Below are 22,051 nucleotides of genomic sequence, written 5' to 3'. Positions count from 1 at the left end.
GATAACGGGCCGTGCAAGTTGAAGTGATTTTTGTCAAATTGTTTTTTGTAAAGTTTAAAAAGTGAATAACGTAAAATATACCATCCATCTGAACGAAATGATATAACACATTACATAACAATGGTGGGCCCAAAAATTGTAGAGCTATCGTGTACCGTTTTGGTGTAATGTCAGGATCACCCTCATCACACACACGCACAATCACATACAAACAAACATGAGAGTTTTAGTGATATACTGGACCAAGTAGTACCCGTTGGGTCCTGTTCCCCCAAAACAATATTCCACCACTCACCCGTTACCCCAATGCAACCCATTCCCCCAATGCAATATTCCACCACTCACCCATAGCCCCCAACTGCGCAGGCACAGCTCATTTCCCCTAATCCCCAGCACTCCCTCCCCCTCTGCTTCGCCCTCCCTCTTCTTTCCCCTCTCCTCTTCCCCTCCCCCACTCCCTCCCTCACCTCCCCCTCCCCTTCCTTTCCCCTACCCTCATAACCCCTCTCCCCTCCCAACCCTCTCCTCTCCCTCTATATCCCTGTTCCCCCAACCCTCACCCCCCACCCACCCCCCCCCCCCATATCCCACTCCATCCCTCACCTTACAACAATGTAACAAATCTCTCATTGCACTGGGAGTCCTGTCATTTGTTAACATTGTAACGGGCAGGACACGTGGAATTGGATTTTTTAAAGTGAAAAGTTATTTTTTTAGTTTAAAATGTGAATATGGCATGTAGAATTCAGTCAGAAATTAAACCTATAGGCAATTAATGACCTCTTTAAGATGCAGAGGTGGATTAACCTTCGTCAACATGCTTTCAGCTGTGCATGTTTAAGGGAGGCATTAGCAAGAGCATTTTTGCTTCAGAATGGCGATCTTCAAATCATTGTTGCACATTGATTGACTTAGTGCTCTACGCACTGTTGAGGTGTGAGCTCAGTGCATGTAGAATATTGCCTTCACAAATAGTGGCGCCAGATGTGACTCGTGTCATGTCATTGACTGTCCTGTTTTTCTTATTAGGAGTCACTGCTGTTCCTTGCGTGTGTCTTGGAATTTTCCTGGGTGGCTTTGTGTTGAAGAAAATGAGCCTAACTCCACTGGGAGCCATCAAAATGACGATGACTGTCAACATGCTGTCAACAATTACGTATACCATGCTGCTGTTTCTGGGCTGTGAAACAGGGCCATTTGCTGGCGCAACAGTTGCCTATAAAAACAGGTAAGGAGCACATGACAAAATCATGGCATTCTTCATTTTTCCTGTGCAATTGTTTCTCACAAGGTCGGTCACATTAAAGTTGTTCTGACCATTAAATGGGATCTGTTGAATAGTGAACAGTGATGCAGCAGTCATTCCACAGATTCTGATTTATTTTTAGTGTTCCAATTATAGAAAAGCGATAAGGGGAAATTTTTCATTTGCTGTGGGCAGCGTCCCACTACTACTGAACAATGCAGTCATCAGATAACCCTGTCACTATGTTGGATTATCAGGCTCAGAAATTATGGACTGCATATCCTCAAATGGGATACTATAGCAGAAGGGGTTGAAGGGGTGTGTAGGAAGGACCTGCACTTGCTGGTTAAGGGGGTAAATGTTAAGGTTAACATTAAGGTTAGAGTTGAGTAGAACTTAGCTTCCATCACATGGATAGGACAACGTTGGAGGGATATGGACCAAACGCAGGCAGGTTGGACTAGTGTAGCTGGGACATGTTGGCCGGTGTGGGCAAGTTGGGCCTGTTTCCACACTGTATCACTCTATGACTCTATCTGTGCTGCAGCCAGGAGTACTCCGGATCTGCCTAACCTCTCGCTCAGCAGAAACCATGGACAGATGCCATGAATAGCAGTGGATACTTAAAGCTGTACGATCACAACCTCATCTTCCCTTATTTCAGTGTGTCAAGGGTTAACATAGATGCCGATAACAATGGTGTGGTTGAAGGAGGGGAAGAAATTTCAGCATTGCAAGTAGGCCAGGTGTGCAAATGGAATTTAGCCTGGAGAAATACAGGGTAAAACACTTGGGGTGAGCACCACAGGATTTAGGAGCATCTTCTAAACACAGGATCCACCACAGGATTTAGGAACAACTTCTTCCCTGCTGTTATCGGACTACTGAATAAACCGCCAATAATCTCACATAGACCCTTGTACTTTTTAAAAATATCTTCATTTTCTCTGTAGCTGTAACATTGTAAATCTGCTATTTGACTGGATGCATGTAATTATAACTTGGTGCACGTAACAATGATAATCTAATACCAATACCAAGAATAAAGTCAGGGAGGGAATACAATCTATGGATCCACAGAAGGGTTGGGGCTGGTGGAGGGAGCAAATGCACAACATCCAAAGCAGACACTTGTGCTGTATTCATCATTGTTCCCCAGACAAATACAGTGCTCTCCATAATGTTTGGGACAAAGACCCACCATTTATTTATTTGCCTCTGTACTCCACAATTTGAGATTTGTAATAGAAAAGATCACATGTGGTTAAAGTGCACATTTTAATAAAGGCCATTCTTATACATTTCTACATGTAGAAATTATAGCTGTGTTTATATGTAGTCCCCCCCATTTCAAGGCACCATAATGTTTGGGACACATGGCTTCACAGGTGCTTGTAATTGCACAGGTGTTTAATTGCCTCCTTAATGCAGGTATAAGAGAGCTCTCAGCACCTAGTCTTTCCATCACCTTTGGAAACTTTTATTGCTGTTTATCAACATTAGGACCAAAGTTAAGTCAAAGAAGCCATTATGAGATTGAGAAACAAGAACAAAACAGTTAGAGACATCAGCCAAACTTTAGGCTTACCAAAATGTTTGGAACATCATTAAGAAGAAGGGAGGACTGGTGAGCTTACTAATCGCAAAGGGACTGGCAGGCCAAGGAAGACCTCCACAGCTCATGACAGAAGAATTCTCTCTATAATAAAGAAAAATCCTCAAAAACACCTGTCCGACAGATCAGAAACACTCTTCCGGAGTCAGGTGCAGATTTGTCAATGACCACTGTCCGCAGAAGACTTCATGAACAGAAATACAGAGGCCACACTGCAAGGTTAGCCTCAAAAATAGGATGCCCAGGTTACAGTTTACCAAGAAGTACTTAAAAGAGCAACCACAGTTCTGGAAAAAGGTCTTGTGGGATGAAGATTAACAGAAATCAGAGTGATGGCAAGAGCAAAGTATGGAGGAGAGAAGGAACCGCCCAAGATCCAAAGCATACCACCTCATCTGTGAAACACAGTAGTGGGGGTGTTATAGCCTGGGCATGTATGGCTGCTGAAGATACAGGCTCACTTATCTTCATTGATGATACAACTGCTGATGGTAGTAGCATAATGAATTCTGGTGTATAGACACATCCTATCTTCTCAAGTTCAAACAAACGAACGGAGATGAGGAAATACTTTTTCACACAGAGAGTTGTGGGTCTGTGGAATTCTCTGTCTCAGAGGGCGGTGGAGGTGGGTTCTCTGGATGCTTTCAAGAGAGAGTTAGATAGAGCACTTAAAGATAGCGGAGTCAAGGGATATGGGGAGAAGGCAGGAACGGGGTACTGATTGGGGATGATCAGCCATGATCACATTGAATGGCGGTGCTGGCTCGAAGGGCCGAATGGCCTACTGTCTTGTCTATTGTCTAAATGCCTCAAAACTCATTGGCCGGCGGTTCATTCTACAGCAAGATAATGATCCCAAACATACTGCTGAAGCAACAAAGGAGTTTTTCAAAGCTCGAAAATGGTTAATTCTTGAGTGGCCAAGTCAATCACCCGATCTGAATCCAATTGAGCATGCCTTTTATATGCTGAAGAGAAAACTGAAGGGGACTAGCCCCCAAGACAAGCAGAAACTAAAGATGGCTGCAATACAGGCCTGGCAGAGCATCACCAGAGAAGACACCCAGCAACTGGTGATGTCCATGAATCGCAGACTTCAAGCAGTCATTGCATGCAAAGGATATGCAACAAAATACTAAACATGACTGCTTTTATTTACTTGACATTGGTGTATCCCAAGCATTATGGTGCCCTGAAATGGGAGGATTATGTATAAACACTGCTGTAATTCCTACATAGTGAAACCAAAATATATAAAAATGGCCTTTATTAAATTCTGACAAAGTGCACTTTAACCACATGTGATTTTCTTTCTATTATAAATCTCAAATTGTGGAGTACAGAGACAAATAAATAAATGATGGGTCTTTGTCCCAAACATTATGGAGGGCACTGTAATTACCCAGCCAATATATATTCTGCCCTTAATTATAAGCACTCCAGTCAGAAAAGAGTTGATTGAAACTGAAGTGTGGTGTGGGCCAGTGCATGTGCTGGTAAATGTGAATATTATTGATAGGGCTTGATGGACAAGTGGACCAAAGAACATTACTCTGTGCTGTATGGTCCTGTGATTTCAGCCATAACATGTACTTTACCCTCTCTGCCTCTTTTTAGCAAGCAAGTAGCACATGATGCAAATTTCACAATGAGTGTAACATTTCACCAGTTCATCACAGGGTGGTACAATTGAACCAGATTACCTGCCTTTCCCTATTGTCTCTGCATTCATGCATGTGAAAGGAAAAAAGTACTTTAATCATCAAGGATAGAAGAAAAACATTCAGGCTGTATTGGCGGTTCCGCCCAGTCACTGGCCCACACCACACTTCAGTTTCAATCAAGTCTTTTTGACTGGAGACACAAAAGGCAGGAGTAACTCAACTGGTCAGGCAGCATATCTGGAGAAAAGGAATAGGTGTCTATTTTCAGTGTAAACCAGCATCTGCAGTTCCTTCCGACACATTTGATATTTCTGGTCAAGACCCTTCTTCTGGAAAACAAATTAGTTTTTGTTAGGAGGGAGGGTGGTGGAAAGATGGCTGTGTCTATCGGTCTTGGCCTTTGGGTCTTCTGATCCAAGTTCTGTTCAATAATAACTGCACCATGGCTTCAGTCCTATGCTCGTGCTAGGATTACTGTACATATATATCTTGCGTGTCATGCAGCATTGAAGACTCCTTAGTGTTGCTGTGTATAATGGCAGATAGCCGAGGTAGAGCTTCGCCAGCATTCGCCGCGCCGCCTACATTCCGGTAGGCGGCGCGGCTCTCGCCAGCAGCGGCCTCTGCAGTCCGTCTGCGTTTTTATTATTTTATGTCTATGTTTTAATGTAGTTTTTGTTATTTTTGTTGGGGTATGTGTGTGGGGGGGTGGGGGTGGTGTGGGGGGGAGGGGGAAACTTTTAAATCTCTCCCTGCACGGGAGACCCGACCTTTTCTTTGTCGGGTCTCCGTTGTCGTTGGGGCCGCAACGAGGAGCGGCCTCCAACAGGAAAACCGGGGACTCCAGTGCCGAACTCACCTCACCGTCGCGGAGCTGGCCGAGTCCAGAGCGGGTGGAGCTGTGGTGGACGCTGCTGCGGCCCGACCCCCAGAGATTCGGTGGCTGCAACTGCGGGTTTGGCGGACGGCACCGGGAGCCGCGGGTCCCTGGAGGGAGACCGCTTTTCGGGGCTTCCGCAACGGCGACTTCTCCCGCCCGAGTTGCGGGGTTGAAGAGCTCCTGGAGCGGGGCCTTACACCATCGCCCCGCGCGGCTTGGAATGGCGGCGGGCTGCGAGCGCGCACCGGGGGCTCTAACACCAAGACCCGGTGCGCGACCTTGCATTACCCGGCGTGGTTTAATGGCCACGGGACAATTCGCCATCGCCCGCCGGGGGCTTTGACTTTGACTCTGACATGGGGGGGAGAGTGCAGTGGAGAGAGAAGTTTTTTTGGCCTTCCATCACAGCAATGTGATGGATGTTTATGTAAAATATGTTGTGTCTTGGGTCTATTTGTTGTAATGTATGGCTGCAGAAACGGCATTTCGTTTGGACCTCACGGGGTCCAAATGACAATAAATTGAATTGTATGTATGTATGTATTGTAAACCAACAGAAACAAATTGTTATTCAGCCCACTTCTTCCCACCCTGCTTCCTGTAAGGACTCCATCCCCTACTCCCAATTCCTCCGCCTACGCCGCATCTGCTCCCAGGATGAGGCGTTCCACAGCCCACATCTGAAATGTCCTCACTCTTCAGGGAACGGGGGTTCCCCTCCTCCACCATAGATGAGGCTCGCACCAGGGTCTCTTCCATATCCCGCAACACTGCTCTCTCTCCCCATCCCCGCACTCGCAACAAGGGCAGAGTCCCCCTAGTCCTCACCTTTCACCCCACCAGCCGTCACATACAACAAATAATCCTCCGTCATTTCCGCCACCTCCAACGTGACCCCACCACTCGCCACATCTTCCCATCTCCCCCCATGTCTGCCTTCCGCAAAGACCGCTCCCTCCGCAACTCCCTTGTCAATTCTTCCCTTCCGTCCCGTACCACCCCCTCCCCGGGCACTTTCCGTTGCAACCGCAAGAAATGCAACACCTGTCCCTTTACCTACCCCCTCGACTCCATTCAAGGACCCAAGCAGTCATTCCAGGTGCGACAGAGGTTCACCTGTATCTCCTCCAACCTCATCTACTGCATTCACTGCTCTAGATGTCAGCTGATCGACATCGGTGAGACTAGCGGAGGTTGGGCGATCGTTTCGCTGAACACCTCCGCTCGGTCCGCAAGAACCTACCTGACCTCCCGGTGGCTCAGCACTTCAACTCCCCCTCCCATTCCCCGTCCGACCTCTCTGTCCTGGGTCTCCTCCATGGCCAGAGTGAGCAACACCGGAAATTGGAGGAACAGCACCTCATATTCCGCTTGGGGAGTATCCATCCTGCGGGCATGAACATTGAATTCTCCCAATTTTGTTAGCCCTTGCTGTCTCCTCCCCTTCCTCAGCCCTCAGGCTGTCTCCTCCCATCCCTCAGCCCTCGGGCTCCTCCTCCTCCTTTTTCCTTCCTTCTCCCCTCCACCCCCTATCAGTCTGAAGAAGGGTTTCGGCCCGAAACGTTGCCTATTTCCTTCGCTCCACAGATGCTGCTGCACCCGCTGAGTTTCTCCAGCATTTTTGTGTACCTGTTATTCAGCCAACCCTGTTATACTCTTGCTTCAGGTTTGCTGCGTTTGCAGATGATTGGATCGTTTGATTTATGCCTGGAGTAGCTAATTGTTCCCTTGATACACTATCAAGGAATGTTCAACAATTGGTAAATTAATTTGTAGAGAGTTTATGAAATCAAGCAACACAATTTCTGTATGCTCTGAGGAAGCCAAGGAGCCATTGTATTAGGGAGTTGAACAAAAACAGATGTGGGAAGAAAAATCATCCCGCACTATATGGTGCATGAAGTAGAAAAGTGCTCACTATATGTGGCATTAAAACAGATGGTGTTTTGTGTTAACACGATCTATTGCTACAGTTGAACGGTATGCCTTGTGATAGGCTCTGCTCGGTAGATGAATTGCCATTTTGCAATTTTACAAGCAGTCTTTATTTAACAAAGACACTTAAAGTCACTTTTAGCAGATGGTATTGTTAGCAGCCATGTTCATTACTAAGACATTGCATGCATTCTGGCAATGCAGCCTGTCAGACTTTCATGACTATTTAGTTTTATAGTAGGGGATATAAACCAGCAAGTGCTGTTTATACAGTCATATGTGGTAATTATATTACATTTTCATCAGGAACAGTATAGTATACTGATAGATTTTGGTTAGTTCACACCTAATGCTTGCAGTTGGATAATTTTGCATCTGCTGATAGGTTATGGAAATCAATTAACCTATCAACCTGCATGACGTTAGCATGTTGGAGGAAACATAGTACTCGGGGAAACCCATGTGATCACAGGGAGAAAGTGAAAACTCCACATTGCCAGTATTTGAGACTGAGCCGTGTATCAGCTGTACTAACTTCAACAGCACTGTGTCATCAAAGAGAAGACATGGAAGAAAGATGGATCATCTATTCTGTTTGAACGTGGTGGTGAATGCTTCAGCGTTGATGATATGTTGGCTCCTAACATCTTTGAAGATAGCGGTGTTCTTGGATCTTCCTTTTCCCATTAGCAATTTAATTGGTCACTTCATTCATGACCAGATGAGGCAGGGCTACAGAGCTTTGATCTGAACTGTGTAGGAAAGAACTGCAGATGCTGTTTTAAATCGAAGAAAGACATAAAATGCTGGATTAACTCAGCGGGACAGGCATCTCTGGAGAGAAGGAATGGAAGAAGTTTCGGGTCAAGACCCTTCTTCAGACTGATCTGAACTTGATTATGAGAATATCATCTATTTCATGCTCTTCACAGTTTAGCAAACGTAGTTCTGCTGGGTTGGGTAGCTCAGCTGCGCCTAGTGCTGCAGTCTTATAAATAAACTCACAACTCAACTACATCTGATTAATTTACTCTAATCTCAGTTGATGGACGATTATTAAATTCTGATAATTTCATTATCAGTTACTTTCAATCTCAAAGGGCGGCTTGGTGGCGCAACGGTAGAGTTGCTACCTTATAGCGCTTGCAGCCCCGGAGACACGGATTTGATCATGACTACGGGTGCTGCCTGTATGAGTTTGTACGTGCTCCCCATGACTGCGTGGGTTTTCTCGAAATCTTTGGTTTCCCCCACACTCCAAAGATGTACAGGTTTGTAGGTTAATTCGCTTGGTATAGATGTAAATTGTCCCTAGTGTGTGTAGGATAATGTTAATGTGCGGGGACAGCTGGTCGATGCAGACTTGGTGAGCCGAAGGGCCTAAAACTACACTGTAACTCTAAACTAGACTAAAAATAACATTGACATCCCACATAAAAAGCATATTTGGATAGAAATTAAAGAGATGCAAAACACTCTACTATGCTACCTAGAGTCATAGTCAGTCAGAAACAGACCCTTCGGCCTAACTCGCCCATGCCGACCAAGATGCCCCATCTAACCTTGTCCTGTTTGTGCAAGCTTGGCCCATATCCCACAAAACCTTTCCTATCCATATACCGATCCAAATGTTATTATCGTATCTGCCTCACCTTCTTCCTCTGGTAGCTCACTCCATTTACCAACCACCCTCTGTGCGAAAATGTTGTTCCTCAGTTTCCTATTAAATCGTTTCCCTCTCATCTTAAATCAACGACTCTAGTTCTTGATTCGATTTGATACAATATTATACGATCAAACTTTATTCATCCCAGGAGAGAAATTTCCCTAACTTAGGAAAAATGCAGTGTCCATTCACCCCATTTTTGCCTGATCTCCTCAACTTTTATGATTCAGCAATAAATCTGTGGCAATGTGATCTTTAATTTAGTTTAGAGATACAGCATGCTAACAGGTCCTTCGGCCCACCGAGTTCGTGCCAACTAGCGATCCCTGCATACTAACACTATCCCACACACACTAGTCACAATTTATAATTTTACCAAGCTAATTAGCCCACAAATCTGTATGTCTTTGGAGTGTGGGAGGAAACCAGAGATCCCGGAGAAAACCGTGCAAACTCCGTACAAACAGCACCCGTAGTCAGGTCTCTGCCGCTGTAATGCAATAACTCTATCATTACGCCACCATGCCACCTAAATCTAAATCCAAGTTTTCTACATGCACAATAGTAAAGTGAAAATTTGATTAATTCAATAGGAAAAGAGCATTTTTTGAATTGAATCCTTTATTTGTCATTCAGACCTTTCGGTCTGAACGAAATGCTGTTGCCTGCAGCCATACATGTAATAATAACAAAACACAATAAACACAAATTAACATCCACCACAGTGAGTTCACCAAACACCTCCTCACTGTGATGGAGGCAAAAGTCTTAGAGTTACTGTCTCTTCCCTCCTCTTCTCCCTCTGCGCCGAGGCGATACCCCACCGGGCGATGGCATCAGTCCCGCGGTTCAAGCTCCGCGGCCCGGGGGTGGTCGAAGCTGCCCACAGCAGTTGCAACGGATGCTCCGGAAAGCAGGCACCAGCCTGTGACCTGCGAGCTCCCGACATTGTCCTCCACTGGCCCGCGGCCGAGCCCCGGATCCAGGTCGCCGCCGCCAGAACGCCGCCTCAGCCGCCAGAGCACCGTCTCCGCCCCGCACCGGGCCGCCCACAAGGCAGCGTCTCAGCCCCGCACCGGGCTGCCCCCACGGGAGCACCTTCCAGCCGGGAGCCGGTCCGCCCACACTGGAGCGCCTTCCAGCCGATAGCCAGGCCACCCACACGGCAGCGTCTCAGCCCCGCACCGGGCTGCCCCCACGGAAGCACCTTCCAGCCGGTAGCCGTGCCGCTCACACAGGAGTGTCTCAGCTCCGCGCCGTCCGCCCTCACCAGAGCGCCGAGTCGTGCCGCTACCCGGACGTCGCCACAGCTCGAAGACGGCCAGCCTCGCGTTGGTGAGTCCTGGCTGGCTCCACCTCCGGACCCTCGAGGTCGGTCGCAGGTTGGAGGCCGCCAGCTCCGCCATTAGGCCTCAGCGCAGACGGGGGAAGAGAAGGAGGATACGACAAAAAGTCGCATTCCCCCGAAGGGAGAGACAGAAAGCTCCGTTTCACCCTCCACCCACACACATAACACCACCTAATAACCAAAAAAAATTACTAAACTAGACAAAAAAAAAAACACAAAAAGTAAAAACAGACAGACTGCAGGCGAGCCGCAGCTGTATCACAGCGCCCCCACTTCCGGAGATCAGTTTAGATCTCAAAACTGTCCAGCCATTCAATGAGTTATGACCAAAAACCAAACTGCTGGAGGAACTAAGTGGGTCATGCAGCATCTGTGGAAATAAATGGACAGACGACAAACAACAGTCTGTTTTATCCTCAAGATTCAAGCACTTGCAGCCTCTTGTGTCTCTAATGAGTTATGGACATATAGTGGCCTAATTCCACATATCCATCAATGGTCTCTATCCCTTAAAATATTTCACTAACAAAAATCTATCACTCTCATGTTCTAATTAGCACTGACATCATATGACAACGGAAAACAATTCCAAATGTCTACCATTTTTTTTTTCATAAAACTTTTTTTTAACCCTCACTCCTGAGAGGGCTTATTCTAACTATGAGACTTTGAACCCTGGCCCCAAATTTACCAACCCACAGAATTATATTTCAACTTAAATGTTCGGTTCTTTTATCCTGAGAACATGTATTAAATTGTACCTTAACCTGAATTTCACCAAGTACACTCCTTAGTTTCTGTAATCTCTTCTGGATGTAATCTTTGGAGTTTCATTTCAGATTTTCCATACATCCAAGATGGATAAATTGAAAAAAGCTAATCCTTGCACATTGTCCACTTGTCTCTCAGTTCTGGTTTTGTGCTTGTCCCATTGAATCCCTGCTCACATCAACAAGCATGCTTGTTGCTGGAATTTAAGCCTATATTAAATGGAAACTATATATTTAAAAGTCATTTACAGATAATCTGTCAATTTAACAACTGCAGTTACTGGAAACTGTCTAAATAAACCAAGTTATCACTGAATGTAACACCATCTCTTGAACACAGATTGTAAGTAATAGGAAAGCATTTGCCTAAATAAAAATCAATCACCATTTGACACAACCTAAAGAAGGAAATGTCACTCTCGCTATCCTGTAGGAATGGCAAAAAAGAAGATATTCATTCTAGAATGTAGAGAACAGCCCCAACTTCATCAGCCATTTTAATACTTGCACTCGCTTGTACTCCCTAGAATTTAGAAGATTGAGGGGGGATCTTATAGAAACTTACAACATTCTTAAGGGGTTGGACAGGCTAGATGCAGGAAGATTGTTCCCGATGTTGGGGAAGTCCAGAACAAGGCGTCACAATTTAAGGATAAGGGGGAAATCTTTTAGGACCGAGATGAGGTGAATCTCTGGAGTTCTCTGCCACGGAAGGTAGTTGAGGCCAGTTCATTGGCTATATTTAAGAGGGAGTTAGATGTGGCCCTTGTGGCTAAAGGGATCAGGGGGTATGGAGAGAAGGCAGGTACAGGATACTGAGTTGGATGATCAGCCATGATCATATTGAATGGCGGTGCAGACTCGAAGGGCCGAATGGCCTACTCCTGCACCTATTTTCTATGTTTCTATGTAATACAGTAAATCACATTCCCACTATGTAGGAACACTGTGCTTCATTTTGTGGTAATGTGCCATGTGAATGGTATCCTTGTAAGAATTCAAACAAAACTTTTAGCATTTAGACATGTCTCATTATGACTTTTGATTTTGCTTTTAGCACTTTCGATGAACTCAGAAGGGATCTAACCGTATCATGTAACGAACATTGCAGATGTTCAAAAGAGACTTTAAACCCAGTCTGTGGGGCTGATGGCATCACTTACCTATCCCCATGCTTTGCCGGATGTACCAACAAGGTGAGCATTTTCTTGTTCGATAAATAGATGTGTTCTGCCATTTTAAACTCAGAAGAAGACTGAAAACCACTTTAGTTCTACTATTGTGCAATGAGAAATAGTTCCTTGATAATCGGGTAGTTAAAAGCCATTTGCAGAAGAGTGATATCAACACAACAGTTTTCTTACAAGAGTTGGAGGGGGGGGGGGGGGGGGGGGAAGTTGTTGGGAAAAAAGATGCTGTGCATTCATCCTATCTATTTTCCTCATGACTTTAAACATCTCTTCATCCCTTCACCTCCTGCGCCTCAAGAGATAAAGTCCTACTTTGCCCAACCCCAGGTCCTCAAGTCCTGGGAAGATCCTTATAAATCTTCTCTGCACTCTTTCCAACTTAATGAATTTGGCTCTGGAAAGTACATTAAAACCCAACAACCCCCACAATCAAGATGTGGATTATGGAGATGTCGGAGATCCTACATTTGGAAAAAATTGGATATGTCTTAATTGACAAACCAGAATTATTCATTGGAATATGGTCTCCATTTTTAGATTACTTGAAGGGGTAGATCGGACCGGCACGAAGGCCGGACTGAAGCCTGAACCCAGGACTAGATGCATAGTTATGTTCTCTGACCTACGGACCTATCCCAAGTCGTATTATTGATAGTTTATCCTATTTTTCTAATTTCTTTCTTTCTTTCTTTCTTTTTTTCTATCTATAAATATAAATAAATAATTAGAGGCAATGTTAATATGTAACCGACAAAGGAGGATCCCATCTACTTTGGTAACTGGGTCCCTGGAAACCTGGATATTTAATATGTAACCGTGAAACAAAGTCTGTCCTGGTTTGGATTATGATATGCAGATGCCTCTAATAAAAATGTATTTAAAAACAAAAAAAAAGGAAAGTACATTAAAGTAAAATCAATTAATGTCTAACATTCAAAGAATTAGTGCATAGTTTTCAAATGATATAGGTCTCTTGAGCCAAAACATCTTCAATAGAAAAGTGCTCCAGTTACAGCGATTAAGAGACGTTAAAGATAACATTAGATGAAAAGATATGACGTAAAAGATAAGTAATAAGACAAAAGATGTCAAAAATATTGCAGCTGTTAGAATCTACAACAACAGCAAAACGGAAGAACTCAGTGGTCCAAGTATCATCTGTAATAAGGAAACATTTAGAATTCAGCAATAGAAGACTGCCATATACATGGGGAAAGTAGAATATGAGAGAAGACCAGTCAAAAACTGAAAAATACAGACTGCAGGAGCTTTGATAGATAAGCAAAGAGGAAAATAATGGTTGATGTTAATTACAAATTAAAACAACTTGATTTATTTTGTGGACTGTAGAAATGAGGGTGAAATTAAATAAGTAATTTGTACCTATTGTTATGGAAGACAAAGACAATCTCTCTAAAATGGTGCAGAACAACAGTGAATGAGGAACTCAAAGAAAGTAGCATTAGTACAAGAGAATACTGGTGTTGGAGAAATTAATGGGACTAAAATATAATTGGTCCTCAGGACCTGGCAACCTTGGGATTCTTGGGATTTGAAGGAGGTGACTCAGAAGATATGGAAACAAAGCCTGTCATTTTCCAGATTTCCATCAGTAGTGGGAAAAATGATGGAATCTATCATTAAGCAAGTGACAAAGAAAATTGTAGGATTAGGCAATGTCAGTATGGAAGGGAAATCTTGTTTGACAAACCTTATAGAAACTGAAGCCATATCAAGTCAAAAACATAAGGGAAACTGGCTAATATAGATTTTTCAAGGGTCTTCAGAATGCTTCAACAGAAGATTTTAAACACACTTACCTCACATGTTATTGGGCATAATATTCTGACTTGGGTTGAAAATTGATTACCAGCCAGAAAACAGAATAGGAATGGCAGGTGTTTTTCAGTTTGACCGGTGTGACTGGTGAGGTGTTGCAAAGATCAGTGGCTAGGTCCCAGCAGTTAACAATTTCAGTATTCAGTATTTACTTTAATGTCATTTTAACTGAGTACATACACAGATGAAACGAAAACATTGTTTCTCAATCAGTTTCCATCAGTGCGGTTAATAAAAACGTAATAAATACATATAGCTTTAAAAATTAAAATTACCATATCTAAAATAGGCCTAAAATTGAAATAAAAACAGGCATTCAGACCAAATTTGTAAGAATGCTGTGGTTGGAAAGGATCAGGTGTAATATATTTTTTTTTTAATTCAGATATTACAAAGCTGTTTGGAAGTATGGATTGTGAGGAGAAAGAGTGTATGGGGATATAAACAGGCAGAAGATAATGTGGAATAATCTGACTTTAGAAGAATGAGCCATTAAAACGCATTAAAAAAAATAAAAATTCTCACAGGACATGAGATCAGAGTCGATGTTCTCTCTGGCCATGCTCACAGCTATAATTAGTGGAGACATCCAAGAGAAAATGTCAAGGTATTAAGCTAGAAAATAAATTAAAATTGAAACATAAATTTGTGGAAAGTAGAGAATGGAAGAAGAATCAAGGAAAGGGCACAATGGATAGAATTAAAAGCTTTCTCTTTTTAGTTACATTTGTTTTGTTATATTTTTATGTCAGGGTTAATATAGCAATATTTAAATTGCCTTTTTATCTTTAAAAGTCTTGCTTGCAGCATTAGTGGTTGAGCTGAAAGCTCTCGGGTGATGGGATGCAGTCATTTTCTAGTGGAATAAAATATTATGCTCGGGTCCATTAATGTTGGAATATATGCAGTGCTGATTTTAATGATGTTAATGCTTCCCTGCCACTGTCTTCCCTTTGACCATGGGCGGCTTGGTTTCCAGTAACAGTCTCCTGAATTGAAAGGTGGATTTAACATAACATTCTCGATAAGTGAATTGTGAATTGTGGTAAGCAGCTAGTGAGCAATTTAAATTACTGAAGCCAGAACAACAAGGTAAGTAACAGATTCACTCATCCTCTCCTGCTAGAAAAGGAGAATCAGGTATTTTAAGTATAAGATAGTCAGCATCAATTCACTAGAGAATTTAAGGTCAATTTTTTTATTATGGGTAATTTAGAGTTTGCTATCACATGGAACAGTTGAGGTGCAATGCATAAGTGCAACAGCAATTGTATTTGCATAGAATATTTAATGTAATAAAGCAAGCCAAGGTGGTTTAGTTTAGAGATACAGCATGGAAACAGGCCCTTCGACCCACCGAGTCCATACTGACCAGCGATCATTTGTTCGTACTATTTCTTTGTTATCCTACTCACTCGTCCATTATAGAAACATAGAAATTAGGTGCAGGAGTAGGCCATTCGGCCCTGTATCTGCCTTCTCTCCATACCCCCTGATACCTTTAGCCACAAGGGCCACATCTAACTCCCTCTTAAATATAGCCAATGAGCTGGCCTCAACTACCATCTGTGGCCGAGAATTCCACAGATTCACCACTCTCTGTGTGAAAAATGTTTTTCTCATCTTGGTCCTAAAAGATTTCCCCCTTATCCTTAAACTGTGACCCCTTGATCTGGACTTCCCCAACATCGGGAACAATCTTCCTGCATCTAGCCTGTCCAACCGCTTAAGAATTTTGTAAGTTTCTATAAGATCCCCCCTCAATCTTCTAAATTCTAGCGAGTACAAGCCGAGTCTATCCAGTCTTTCTTCATATGAAAGTCCTGACATCCCAGGAATCAGTCTGGTGAACCTTCTCTGTACTCCCTCTATGGCAAGAATGTCTATTATAACATGATAGTGGACATAAATGGGATGAAAACAATTTATTTTGCAGTTTTCCATGAACCAATATACTGAGCACACATTGACATTTTGCTATATTGTCAACTTTGCCTCCTTTTTGTGCAACAGAGAAAGGTAGAAGATTTTGTGAGGAGGGAAAAAAGCAAATGGAAAAATATTATATGAATGCTTCTCGGTATCACATTGGAATCAATAATAAAATTATTGGTCAAGCATTCCCACTGAAAGTTAACATACTCTTGGACAATATATACATATTTCCATGAATTATTTTCCAAATTTGTAATTTATATTCTAGTTAAATATGATTGTCTCAATCATCTCCTTCTGTTAGAAAGTGGCTTGCTATATTTGAATAATCAGGCCATTTTCAGAAAATGTTGTTGCATCAGATTTGAATAATTTCATTGAAATATCTTGTACATGTTTGACGCTTTTACTGGTTGTTGCATTGAAATGAGGCCAGTATTTACGGGAGTGCTGAACATAAGAGGAATACTTGCTCAGGTCCGATAGATCTTTGGCCCACTTAGATGTGATTAAAAATCGCAAGTGTAGGGTGGGTTTGAAGTGTTGGATGCTTGTTAGGGCCCTTCAGCAAGAAAATGTATGCAGTGCCTTTAACCTAGCAAAATCTTCAAAGTTGCTTCATAGGAGAATTTTCAAACACTAAACCATGCAAGGAGATATTAAGGGAGAAAAAAAAAATTGTTTAAGAGCGAAGTATTAAGGGGCATCTTATTTGTAGAGATCCCATTCACTGGAATTCAATATTAAATCAGTCCGCCTTCTTATCCTTATTCTCGTAATTTTGGCCAAGACTTTAGTTCTTGTTACAGCTCACCATCAGTTTGCCCTTGACCTCTGTCAAGCAAATTAGAAAGCTCTGTTTTAAAAGTAAAATATAAATGCAAGTTGCTATTTGTTGTAGTAAAATAATTGATCTCAGAGCTTGGGAAATAAGATTAGTTAAGGGCTGCTGTTCTTGCTAGGTATCATGTAATTCCTATCTGGAAGAGAATGCATCTGGTAAAGCATAGTCTGGCCACTAGAGAGCACCATTTAAGCACAAATGATTTTGAAGTTGTGCTTTCACCTGTAAGAATAGAGCCCGTCTCTGCTCTTTAGTAAGTTCTCAGTTTGTGTTCAGGAAGATTAACTGAATATACCCTGACAGTGTTATTGTTTATTGGAGAAACGATTTAGTGCGCGTTTCTGCTGATTTCATAAAGAACTAATATAGGTTCTACCTATTGATTTTGTGGTTGTTATGTAATCAAGTATATATTACATAAGGACATTGAAAAGTAGAAGCAGGAATAACCCATCTTTTAACCTGCCCTGCCATTCATTATGATCTGCTCCAGGCCTTAAGTCCTCTTCTGGACCAACTCCCCACAGCTTTTATGCTCTGATCTTTCACAGTGTCATCTGTTTTCTCTTTAAATATCTTTAACATTCTAGTCCCCACCACATTATGGGTAGAGAATTCCAGAATTCCACCTTCTGGGTTTTAAGAGTGCAACGTAGGTATCCCAGAATGAGAACGGGATCCAAGGTTTAAATTTTGAGGAGAGATTGGTATTTATATTTCAAAAAAGAAACTTTATTCAGATTATAAAATATAGACAAAACAAAAACAATGCAACATTCTTAATGCATTCTAAGTCTACACATTCAATATTGCTAGAGTTATAGCTGGTAGTACTAGCACCTCACTTTTCTTTACATGTAGCACCATTGCAACTCATGTGCCACCCTTGGGTTATATACTTCCCCTTGTTGGAGGGGTGGCCCCACTCAAATCAGCCCCTCAATGTCTAGCAATAAGGACCCATATAACCATATAACAATTACAGCACAGCTACAGGCCATCTCGGCCCTTCTAGTCCGTGCCGAACACTTATTCTCCCCTAGTCCCATCTACCTGCACTCAGACCATAACCCTCCATTCCTTTCCCGTCCATATACCTATCCAATTTATTTTTAAATGATAAAATCGAACCTGCCTCCACCACTTCCACTGGCAGCTCATTCCACACAGCTACCACTCTCTGAGTAAAGAAGTTCCCCCTCATGTTACCCCTGAACTTCTGTCCCTTAATTCTCAAAACATGTCCTCCTGTTTGAATCTTCCCTACTCTCAATGGAAAAAGCTTATCCACGTCAACTCTGTCTATCCCTCATCATGTTAAAGACCTCTATCAAGTTCCCCCTTAACCTTCTGCGCTCCATAGAATAAAGACCTAACTTGTTCAACCTTTCTCTGTAACTTAGTTGCTGAAACCCAGGCAACATTCTAGTAAATCTCCTCTGTACTCTATCTATTTTGTTGACATCTTTTCTATAATTTGGCGACCAAAATTGTACACCATACTCCAGAATTGGCCTCACAATTGGCCTTGTACAATTTAACATTACATCCCAACTTCTATACAATGCTCAGATTTATAAAGGCCAGCACTCCAAAAGCTTTCTTTACCACCCTATCTACATGAGATCCCTCTGTTCAACTGCATTCCTCAATTCGCTACCATTTACCATGTACGTCCTATTTTGATTTGTCCTGCCAAGATGTAGCACCTCACACTTATCAGCACCTAGTCTCTGGTCTTCCCCCATAGAGCCTTGTCTACACCAAGCTTCAGTACATCCCTCAGCACATACTCCTACAGCTCCAAATGAGCTAGCTGACCACATTCACTTATAGTATGTCTCAGTATTCTGGGACCAGTCCATAAATCAAAAAATCCTGTTACACAACTGTTCAGGATAAATCGTGACAAGGACCCTTGCATTTTTCTCCAGATCATCTTTGTAAATCCCCCACTCCGCAAAGGGATGGGCAGATGAGATTATTTGATGTTTGCTTCACCCTTCCAGAAGTCATCTGTTGCCGGCCCTGATTTGTTCTGGCCTTTCTATGCCTCCATTTCCCAAACCCCTCTCCCAACCTCTACTTTCAGTCCGGAGAAGGATTCCAACCCGAAACGTCACCTATTATTTTTCACCAGAGATGCTGCCTGACATGCTGAGCTACTCCAGCATTTTGTGTCTATCTTTGGTGTAAGCCAGCATCTGCTGTTCCTTCCTACACATTGTATCTAAACAAGTGTTGTTTTCCAAGGAACCAAGAGTGAAAATTATATAAACATTCCTGAACTCTAAGGGCAACATCGACTTGGAATGGTCTTCCCTAGGTGTGAGTTGTCAGCAGGTTATTTATTTATTTATCTATTTATTTATTTATTTGATTCTTTATTTCGAACAGAATAAAAGAATAAAAAACAAGTGTGAAACAGCATACAAAAAACAAAACAAGAATATTTATAAAGTGTCATAAACAATATCTATAAATAAATGAAATCGTATGTGTCCGAAAAGGAGCAGGAAGAAGCCAAAGCTTATTAATTCCCTCCCCTTATTCAACTGCTTGTAATTATCTTATACAAATTTAGCAGCTATATGTACACCATATGTACATCAGCAGCTATATGTACGCCAAATTATTTACATTTATACACTAATCAAATATTTACAAAGCCATACCAAAAATATTTTATTTATGTTAAATGCCATGATTGCTTTTTGTTAACCAGATTGTTAAGCATTTAAGCAAGACTAGGAAACTAGAATCTGGTCACAGGTTGTACAGGATGTCTTTGAATTGCTGGATCAGTTCTAGGCTTTTACATGAGGTGAGGGGAGGGTTCAGTATATTTTTGGATATGTCAATCTCTGATAATGCTTTTGATGCTTTGAATACATTTTAAGCTAATTCACAGAAGGAATCTACCTGGGAGATGAGGGGAATGTGGAAGCTGAGAAAGAGGGGAACAGAGAAAGAAGAGAAAGCCAGGAAAAGGGAGAAAACTGAGTAACGGTGAATAATGCTGGAGTAATGCTGGGCAGAAAAAGAAGCAGGAAATGCAGGAAAACTCCTCTTCAGCATTATCACATCTTTGCTATGGTGTATTGACTAGAACCACATGCAATAGCTGACGTCTGATCAATAGTTTAGGAATTTGGATCATCACTCCAATACTGTGTAAGAAAGAACTGCAGATAACCATATAACCATATAACAATTACAGCACGGAAACAGGCCATCTCGACCCTTCTAGTCCGTGCCGAACACATAATCTCCCCTAGTCCCATATACCTGCGCTCAGACCATAACCCTCCATTCCTTTCCCATCCATATAACTATCCAATTTATTTTTAAATGATAAAAACGAACCTGCCTCCACCACCTTCACTGGAAGCTCATTCCACACAGCTACCACTCTCTGAGTAAAGAAGTTCCCCCTCATGTTACCCCTAAACTTCAGTCCCTTAATTCTCAAGTCATGTCCCCTTGTTTGAATCTTCCCTACTCTCAGTGGGAAAAGCTTTTCCACGTCAACTCTGTCTATCCCTCTCATCATTTTAAAATCCTCTATCAAGTCCCCCCTTAACCTTCTGCGCTCCAAAGAATAAAGCCCTAACTTGTTCAACCTTTCTCTGTAACTTTGTTGCTGAAACCCAGGCAACATTCTAGTAAATCTCCTCTGTACTCTCTCTATTTTGTTGACATCCTTCCTATAATTAGGCGACCAAAATTGTACCCCATACTCCAGAATTGGCCTCACCAATGCCTTGTACAATTTTAACATTACATCCCAACTTCTATACTCAATGCTCTGATTTATAAAGGCCAGCACACCAAAAGCTTTCTTTACCACCCTATCTACATGAGATTCCACTTTCAGGGAACTGTGCACAGTTATTCCCAGATCCCTCTGTTCACCTACATTCTTCAATTCCCTACCATTTACCATGTACGTCCTATAGGCAGATGCTGGTAAAATCGAAGATAGACACAAAATGTTGACGTAACTCAGCGGGTGAGGCAGCATCTATGGAGAGAAGGAATGGGCGACAATTCGGGCGAGACCCTTTGTCAGACTGAAACTTGTCAGACCCGAAACTTCGCCCATTCCTTCTCTCCATAGATGCAGTCTCACCCGCTGACTTACTCCAGCATTTTGTGTCTATCACTCTAATACTCTTTGCCCTGACCAGTATCCCTGCTACCTTCAAGGATCTATGTACTTGAATGCCAAGGTTACTCTGCTCTTCAATGTTCCTTAAGACGTCACCTTTCATGTGGCACGTCCCAAACCGTGTCGTATCCCCAAAATGCAACACTGCACATTTATCCGGATTAAACTCCATCTGCCAGTTCTCTGCCCAATTCACCAGCACATCAATATCAGCTTGCAGCATAAGATTACACTCCATACTGTCAACAACTCATAAGTTATAGGAGCAGAAGTAAGCCATTCGATCCATCCATTCAACCATAGCCAATCTATCTAACTACACCAGTCTTTGTGACATCTGCAAACTTAAGGGCCTGTTCCACTTGCGTCCTTGGCATGCACATTACGTGACCTCATGGTCGCGGTGAGGCGCACGGGCATCGTATGGCCGGTCCCACTTAGAAGTGCGGAGGGGTATGTAGTTGTGCGCGACATCGCGCGGGGCTCCGACATTTTTGTAGTGAACGAAATCTTTGCGCGCCAACGGCCTGTCGTGGAACTGACGACCAACGTGAGACAGGCCCAAGACCCTGGGGCGACGCAACGTCTCACCTTCAACTGCAGCAGAAGCAGGCAAATGATCGCCGAACTCGGCCTGGGGCTCACGGCCGTTGCGGTCCGGATCCGCCCCCACTTCTACTCCAAGAGCGGGGCCAAGAAAATTGAAGATGGACACAAAATGCAGGAGTAACTCATTGGGACCGGCAACATCTCTGGAGAGAAGCAATGGGTGACGTTTCGGGTCAAGACCCTTCTTTTCAGACTGAAGAAGAGTCTCGACACGAAACTTCACCCATTGCTTCTCTCCAGAGATGCTGCCGGTCCCGCTGAGTTACTCCAGCTTTGTGTCCGTCTTCAAATGACGTCACGCGCTCCAGACGGCTGTGCGTACGCATGAAATCGCGC

The 22,051-nt window shown here is 43.0% G+C and overlaps 1 protein-coding gene across 1 annotated transcript in view; it reads left to right on the top strand.

Annotated features, from left to right (window-relative positions):
• LOC116970816 (solute carrier organic anion transporter family member 3A1-like) overlaps positions 1–22,051 on the top strand; it is a 296,548-nt gene that overhangs the window by 252,157 nt on the left and 22,340 nt on the right. Inside the window, exons 6-7 of the mRNA XM_033017367.1 lie at positions 1,030–1,228; positions 12,185–12,323. Coding sequence (XP_032873258.1) covers positions 1,030–1,228; positions 12,185–12,323 — 338 coding nt within the window. The remainder of the gene's footprint in view (positions 1–1,029; positions 1,229–12,184; positions 12,324–22,051) is intronic.

Source organism: Amblyraja radiata, chromosome 3, assembly GCF_010909765.2.
Source record: "Amblyraja radiata isolate CabotCenter1 chromosome 3, sAmbRad1.1.pri, whole genome shotgun sequence".
Classification (NCBI taxonomy): Eukaryota; Metazoa; Chordata; class Chondrichthyes; order Rajiformes; family Rajidae; genus Amblyraja; species Amblyraja radiata.
Note: the sequence above shows the minus strand (reverse complement) of the source record. Positions and strands in the feature narration are given on the sequence as shown.